We start from the raw sequence: 8,675 nt of genomic DNA, 5'->3' as shown, positions 1-8,675 counted from the left end.
ATCTTTACCAACGAATAGTGGGATTGACCGCCACATTATAACGCCCCCACGGCTGAAAGGACGAGCATGTTTGGTGTGACGGGGATTCGAACTCGCGACCCTTAGATTGCGAGTCGAGCGCCCCCTAACCACCTGGCCATACACAATAAAAATAACTACATTATTAAAATCCATCATATTCTTAACGATCACACCAAATTAAAGAAAAAATTGTCAAGATTCAACCACAACAAATGAGACAAAGCTTTAGACCTAGTGTTGTATATGGCTTAACAAATCAAACACACAAAATCAAATGCATCCATTAGGGCTGTCATTTCTAACTTAGGAACATGAAACTATATACAAACTCGTTTTATTTCTACGTACATTTTTAAATAATTAAATCGTTACAGTCACTGTTTGTGAGAATTTTACATTTTCTAACTATACAATAATGATTATAATTTTCCTAAACCTCTTTTCATGGCAAGCTCACTTTGTAGTCCCATTCACCAACATTCTTTTCAACAAAACGTTTGATCTAGCTACTATCTGTTTTTATTAAAATAATTACACTGTCAAAAATACCCCCCCCCTCGAATTTTGTACTAAAAGTTCAAGCTTTATCTTTCATAATGAGATATATAAATATGTTTATGGTGTTGCTGTATGTTTTACAGAGGATTCAATACATTGTACAATATGAAAATCAGAAAGTCATGAGGCAAACATAGAAAATATAAAATTACAGTGAAACGGGTTGTTTCAGAACTACATTTTGTCATGGTTTAGCGTTGCATGGGTAGTGTGATGCCATCAAAAACTGGTCGCTTTTAGGAAGGGAACGTAACAGCCATTTCCAACTCGAGATATTCATACACTCAAGTCATAAAGATGTGTACAGGTTGAAGAATTAGAATTTCCAAGACGGCTATATATATATATCTTTAACTTACTTACATTGTAAAACAACAGAATATGAATCAACTCGAGGCACCAAGACCATTCAGAAATAGGTCTGTAATAAATCGTACCCCAACGGTGGTAAGCGGAGTGTGGAGCCTTGTAAATAGGTGAGAATCCACGAATCCACACATCAGTGGTAAAAACCGTTCCATTTGTCCCATACATTAAAAAAGGGTTTAACAAAGAAATAAAAAAGACTGATATGTGTATTAAAAAAAGCATCGTAGTTTATAATTGCTGATAATTTTATGAAAACCATTTTTTTTTACCTTCCATACATGGTAAGAGCCCCCGGTGGATACATGGCGGTGTATCCTCCTCCAGAGTACTGTTCAGACATCCAGTTGTATTCTTCATAATGGACTGGCTAAACACAAGAAACAGAATATGTAAGTCCACTGGATTCCTCTTGAGCTTCGGGATTTTAAATCTATAACTACAATGAACTCTCAACTGTAAAATTAGTTTTTTTTTAAAGAAATATTATATTAATGTTTATGTATTATTTTGTGTTCGTGGATTTGCTGGACCAATTATAGGGCAATCTTATAACTGCGAAGTTCTTCTGGCTCTATAGTTAATGCATAGAGAAAACAAAGGGAGTTCGATGACGAGGAACCCACTTTGAGACTAATAATGAGACTTTTATTTTATGTTCACAGTGCACTGTTCTAATTTGTGAAATATAACGATAAACACCATAGTGGATCACTACATTTTTACATAATAGAATAGTACATATTGATAACTCCATTTTGTGTTATCCACGAATTGTTTTTTAAATTTGGATAGCTGTTTGATAATTATACCACTAGAGGGCAACACAGTAAAACTGCTCAATGTCTCCGGGAAGCTGAATGGATTTAATTCTTTACCGTTTTTGTTAACAGTGAAAGAGCTGAAGTCTATGTTGAAGTAAGCTATGAAAATTTCGCTGATAATTAATAACAAAATTAAATATGTAACAAAAATAACCATAATAACCACTACGACCGGTTAACTTTAACAAAGTTTAGGGTGACTTGGTGGTACAGGATTAAACTGACTCCTGGTCGTAAGTTCTACTCTCTACACAAATATAACAAGTCTATTCTAAATATAGAAAGCACAACTAGTAACACTAATATATTTCGTGTGAGTTAGTTTCTCCGCCTACGGACCTATACAGTGCTATATATAGAATGCTGAATTTATGTAGCTAGTAAACGTTTATATATTATGCAATGAATTTGTTTACTATTGCTATTGTATAGATTTCATTACATGCTGGACTTACTCATAAAGGAAATTACTTAATTTTTTCTAACTAATGTCAACTTATGAAATGTAGTAAGTATTCAAATGGGCAGTTGCTTGAATGACATGGCAGTATAAAGTATGAATTTAATGTATGAACAAGTCAAGTGATTAAAAAAAATAAAAGCAATTCTAAAAGTCTAAGGATAAGACTCCGCACGTGACTTTATATTTTCTTAACTTGTAAAAAATGGATGAAAATTACTGCCAATTCTACTGTTAATCTGACGAAGACTTATTATCTGTTACAGGGGTGAAGAGGAAATGCGGAAGACTTTCGAAACGTCGCCCTCTACAACAGGCAGTTGCTGTCCATTTGAAACTTAGATTCATTGATCAAACTAGGCTTTTACACAAGAAGAAAATATTAAAGAAATGTTAATGATAGTTAGTTGATTCCTACTTTTAACGCTTCATCCGTGCCCAAGGCTTTGGCGAAGCTCTGACAGACCAACTGTTTTCTTTCTTCTCCAGTTAGCTTGGTTAATCGACGTAGTTTGTCTGCCAGGATAAACCTGCAATCCACAGTGGTGAGAATGTGAAGTTCCTTGTTTTTAATGTCAAGTAAAAAGTGGTTAATAAAACCATAAACTTGTTAAACCTATAAATCCATTAAAATGATCATAGTTATCAAAAAACATCATTAAAGAAGGTTGATTACACGCCAGGTCCAACTATATAAACCGTTTTATCTTTAGGTTTCCACTTTCACAATGAGATCAGATTTAGCTCAAACAATTTAGTTATCATCTAGTGCCAATGCTACGGGGGGTCTGAGGGCATGCCCCCCCCAGAAATTTTGCAAAAAAATAGGTGCTTTGAGATTAAATCTGGAAGCAATTTTGCATGAAGTACAGCTTACACAATTGCACGACTGTTCACATAAAATATATATAAGCATAATTCTTTTACATCACAATAATAGGGGGTTCGTCTGAACCCCCCCCCCCCATCTGCGTACATGCGTGTCTACTTCAATGCGGAAGAACAAGTGTTACATACACATAAGTTTATTTTGTGTTTGTTTGTTTTTCAGATAGAAAAACAGCTGTAACATTTCATATATTACAGTCTTCTTGGGAAATATGCTCATGAGGCACGTTTTATACATACATATATATATATATATATACACACATATATGAATTTACATATATATATAAATTTAAACATTTAACTTTAAATTTAAACATTTCAAACCATTTCAATAGTTTATATATATAAGTGAACTGTTTAAATAACGCCGACAGAAAACAACATGTTGAATAGAAATCCTTATAAGTACTGAGTTACACACTGGCTCACCAAGATGAATCAATACCTTGTACAGGTATATAAGGGTGTGACAATCAGAGAGGAAAAATACTATCTGAGGTTTGAGATAAAAGACAATTTATGACAACGCAATGAGACAATGATTGTTTTATGTTACGCCAGTTAATGGTGAAAATTCTAACCTCTGTTCTGCGTATTTCTCTAAAAACCGAGTTTCGATACCCGTGGTGGCCACATCATTGATGGCCTATTGTGTAGCTTTGCGCTTGTTCTGTAAATAGCTCACAACAACTTCATCACTATTGTAATTTTTGATTGTCCTATTTACCGAAGTAAGTTAAAGTACGCTGACGAAACTCCTGATTTGAATTACTCACTTTGTTTGGTTTTGATTTGTTTTGAATTTCGCGCAAAGCTACACGAGGACTATCTGCGCTAGCCGTCGCTAATTTAGACTAGAGGGAAGGCAGCTAGTCATCACCACCCACCACCAACTCTTGGGCTACTCTTTTATCAACGAATGGTGGGATTGATCGAAACATTATAACGCCCCCACGGCTAAAAGGGGCGAGCATGCTTGGTGTGACGGGGATTCGAACAAGCGACCCGCAGATTGCGCCCTAACCACCTGGCCATGCCGGGCCTACTCACTTTGACTTCATATTAGATGTTTTAAGCCTTCTTGTCACCCATTTATACACATAACTCACAGTCTGCCCGCTAGAAGGCTACATGTGCTTGGAGGGGAAAGTAAAAAATTAGTGCATTAAGGAATGAAGAAAGGTATATTTTAATAAATTTGTTTGTTATACAAATAAGCTGTGAATAGTTATATTGTCTGTTATAATATTTGTGTTTTGATGTTATATTCATCAACCCTTAAAAAACAAACAATATTTGTGTAAATTTCGGCACAAGGGTTAGTGACTGTATCTATATATGTGCCTGTATAACAAGCCTTTAAATATATTAAATTTACTAACGTAAAGGCAGAGTAGTTTACTTAGAAATAAACAGAAATATGCTGGACATTTAGCCTGCACTTGCAGGGACCATTATAAGTAGATATGACAGAATGTTATGAAACATAGGCCACGCAAGATTTATGTGTAGATGCTTATAAAAGTAGAAAAGTAAAAAAAAACACCACACCTGACTGTTACCTAAGCAGATGAATCAGCTACTTTACATTATATACGCTGTTTAAATTGTTGTAAAACAAGAAAGTAAAAAAAACAAAAACATCACACCTGACTGTTACCTAAGCAGATGAATCAGCTACTATACATTATATGCGCTGTTTAAATTGTTATACAACAAGAAGTAAAAAACGACCACACTTGACTGTTGCTTGAGCAGATGAATCAGCTACTTTACACTATATACGCTGTTTAAATTGTTATATAACAAGAAAGTAAAAAAACAAACACCACACTTGGCTGTTACCTAAGCAAATAAATCAGCTACTTTACATTATATACGCTGTTTAAATTGTTATAAAACAAGAAAGTAAAAAAAACAACAAACACCACACTTGACTGCTGCCTAAATAAATGAACCAGATACTCTATATAAGACATGATCCTTAAGATACCCCATGAACCAGATACTCTATATAAGACATGATCCTTAAGATACCCCATGAACCAGATACTCTATATAAGACATGATCCTTAAGATACTCCATGAACCAGATACTCTATATAAGACATGATCCTTAAGATACCCCATTTTCCGAGTAATGATACCAAAATAAAAACAAAACGCTACAAGACATCAACAGCATTGAATACACGTCTTTACCATCCTTTCGTACACTGTCTTAAACCAGTAAACAGTTAGTTCGTAATTTCTTAATTAAAACTACATGGATATCACAGTATACACAGTCGCTAGTATAGATATCACCAATGTAATATTTCATCGTTGATAAATTCAAACACATTAAAATATATTATTTGAAAACAGATATGAAAAGCTAAGCCCAAACATCTATTGTAACATATTTTTGTGTGTGTATGGGCCCAAACTCTCTAAGATACAAACCAGTGATATCGCGATGGGATTGGTAAACGTATCAACCAAAAAGAACGACGGTTGTGGTACCCCCCATGGCGGTGACTTTTTGAAGCAGAGATTATGTCCTTTCGTATTACCACAAGTTAAAGCACTCGGTCACGTTTAACAATATTGTAGTTAAAATATACATTTATCATTGCTAAAATAAAAAAAAATAAACCCAATATTTTCCAGACCGCCTTATACACAAACAGGAAAACACACATTACTCACCCAATGATAGCTGGGTAGGAACCGTCAGGTTTGGTGTCATCCAGCGTAAAGGGGATCGGGTGATCATCTCCTCCTTGGATAATCATTGATCCACAAAAACCTAGTATGGAAATTAATAGATTTTACAACTCTTACACTGTTTTTAAATGTCCCCCGCCGGTGGGACAGTGGTTAGTTTATGGACTTACAACGCTAAAATTTGGGGTTCGACCCCCCGCGGTGGACCCAGCAGATAGCCCAATACTGCTTTGTTCTAAAACAAACAGAAAACCATTTTGAAATAATAAAAAACGAGAAAATACAATTTAACACAGTTTTTTAAGAACCATTTCAGTCAATGAATAGATGCATTGTTTAGGACATTTTAGATCTCACGTGGAAACGTTTCTTTCTCATAGAAACCCGTATTCTAGGCATGCGTCAAGAGTAAAGAACCAATTTTATCAGACTGTTGTTCTGTAGAGTTGTTTATCTAAGATTTTCACGCAGAACTACACGAGGACTATCTAAACATAGTCCCTATTTGAACTGATAAGACTAGAGAGAAGGAACCTAGTCCACAGCACCTATCGCCAATTCTTGGGCTGATGTGGTGATCAAATAGTGATATTTGACCATCACTCTTACGGTGCACCCAAATTGCAGAGCGCCTAAGGGCCTTGACCATAAATCCTCAGATTCACAGTTCGGGAACGTTCGGCTCATGTTATTCTAAAGCTGATATTTTTTGTTAACAATATCAGCTTCCCATTACCTTTTTCCCTCCAGAAAGTTCTTTTGTAGTAAACGATGACCTTCATCACAGTTCCCATTGGTGCTCGTTGTAGGAGCTGATTTCGTAAGGGGGAGAGTGATGGGGTGAAGTGGATTTTCATCTGGAGGCTCGGGGGGACCGCTAGGATAATATAGCTCCCCTACAAGTAAAATAATTTATTTATCTATTTATTACAAAATTCTTATAATTTTCTAACTTTCAAATGATAAAACGCTCTTCAATTTTATTCATGCTTTACTGTTTTATCTGACTGCGAATTGGCAAATCATTTAAATAAATGTTTTTTTTTAGTATTCAAACTAGAATTAGTTTTAATGTAGCATAATAACTATTTATGTCAAGAGGCCATTTCACAAAGTAAAAATGTTTGATTTTTTAGCCGCGGCATAGCGGCTCATAAAATGGCTCTGGATTTTTTTACCAAGAAGAAATTTTTAGCTCATTGCTCCGTCATCTCTTGACTGATTTGATATCTAATTACAGTTTTGGACTCAGGATGTCAAACCCTTTCGATTGGTATATTTGACAACGCCTAAGGTGTCACAGATTAATTTACTGTAATCCTGCCAAAACGAATTTCAATTTGAGCGTAGACTGGTAGAAATCCTGATGAGTAATAAAATCGAATCGGGTAGATGTGCGCCTTACGTTTGGTATTGCTGGCGCACAATAAAATATAGCAAACAAAAAGGAACAAAAGGTCTCATATATTAATTTACTCAAATCCTGCCTAAAAGAATTTCAACTGCCGCGGCTATTGAGGATTCCTCTTGTTTTTTTACTTTGAAAAACAAGCAGAACACAGTTTCTGCCTTGTTCTGATGACGTACACTCAGTTAACTTTAATTACGTATGTACTAAACATCACTACGTCATAACGAATAGCTATCTGAAACTACATTTTCACACACACAAAGCAAATATATACATGCATATATATATAAGTTACGGTAGTTTAAGGCAATAAGAAAAATTATCTACTTTATACTCTCTCCCATCCAAAGTTCGAGCCACGACTCCCATGGAATCTTGTTCTATAGCCACGACGGGGGAATTCAAGACAACCTTGCCTGCAAAAAACAATCATGGGGAGTTAGAACATCAGAAAAGTAGAATTAACTCCTCAGTGAGACGTGTGAGACCAGGGGTGGCCAAACTTTTGCTGATCGGGTCACCATATTCGCCACATGATACAAAATATATGCCATATCAACAATATAATGCGCAGTATCTTGAACATAGGTTTGAGATTTTAAACCATCAGCAACAAAGACTGATACATACAGTAAAATACGGTAACGTAAAAAACCAAGTAGATTTCGAATATTTTTGAGAAAATATATAATAAATTAAGAGCATCGATTCCCCGCCACATGTGGCGAGTGGACAACACTGGACTATACTTGAGCTACATTATTATAACCTCTTTGTTATATCGTCGAACAACAACCCTAATCTTCGTGTGAATTAAGGCACATTATATATCAATAGGTGATAACTGGAAACATCACATTTGCTGAACATTTGATGATTGAATGCAAGTGAAAATGACAACAGTGATTTGTTTTGTTAGTTATTTACCGCTAAGCCACTGGGGAGGGGAGTGATTTGGAAGCCGTTAATATTTTAAATGTTTAAGTCATTAAGAAACATGTATTTTTTTTCAGTACTAAGCTTACTGTAATTCAAAATAAGTTACTTTGAAATAAGTAAGAATAGCAACGGTTATTAAAAAAATGTTAACATTTTAAATGTTTAAACGACTTTAAAACCATACTTTTTCGATACAAAGCTCACTGTAAACCATCCAGTTTTTCAAAAATAAGCTACTTGTAAACTAGTAAAAATAGCAACAGCCATTAAGAAACCTAAAAAATCAAAATTTTGTGTTTCTAAATAGCAAGAAACTCCGTTTCCATATTTAATAATAACTAGTGTAATAGAAACCGTTGATATTTTCCAATATCAAGCTCCATGAAACCGTTGATATTATCCAATATCAAGCTCCATGAAACCGTTCATATTTTCCAATATCAAGCTCCATGAAACCGTTGATATTTTCCAATATCAAGCTCCATGAAACCGTTCA

The 8,675-nt window shown here is 35.0% G+C and overlaps 1 protein-coding gene across 1 annotated transcript in view; it reads right to left on the bottom strand.

Moving 5' to 3' along the window:
• LOC106467192 (amine oxidase [flavin-containing]-like) overlaps positions 1-8,675 on the bottom strand; it is a 48,946-nt gene that overhangs the window by 8,975 nt on the left and 31,296 nt on the right. The window contains exons 8-12 of the mRNA XM_013927513.2: positions 7,568-7,656; positions 6,566-6,725; positions 5,812-5,911; positions 2,648-2,759; positions 1,218-1,315 (exon numbers count right to left, since the gene is read on the bottom strand). Of these exons, the coding sequence (XP_013782967.1) occupies positions 1,218-1,315; positions 2,648-2,759; positions 5,812-5,911; positions 6,566-6,725; positions 7,568-7,656 (559 nt within the window). The remainder of the gene's footprint in view (positions 1-1,217; positions 1,316-2,647; positions 2,760-5,811; positions 5,912-6,565; positions 6,726-7,567; positions 7,657-8,675) is intronic.

The sequence above is a fragment of the Limulus polyphemus genome, unplaced genomic scaffold (assembly GCF_000517525.1).
Source record: "Limulus polyphemus unplaced genomic scaffold, Limulus_polyphemus-2.1.2 Scaffold2523, whole genome shotgun sequence".
Lineage (NCBI taxonomy): Eukaryota > Metazoa > Arthropoda > Merostomata > Xiphosura > Limulidae > Limulus > Limulus polyphemus.
The sequence above is the reverse complement of the archived record's forward strand: the minus strand, read 5'-3'. Positions and strand labels throughout refer to the sequence as shown.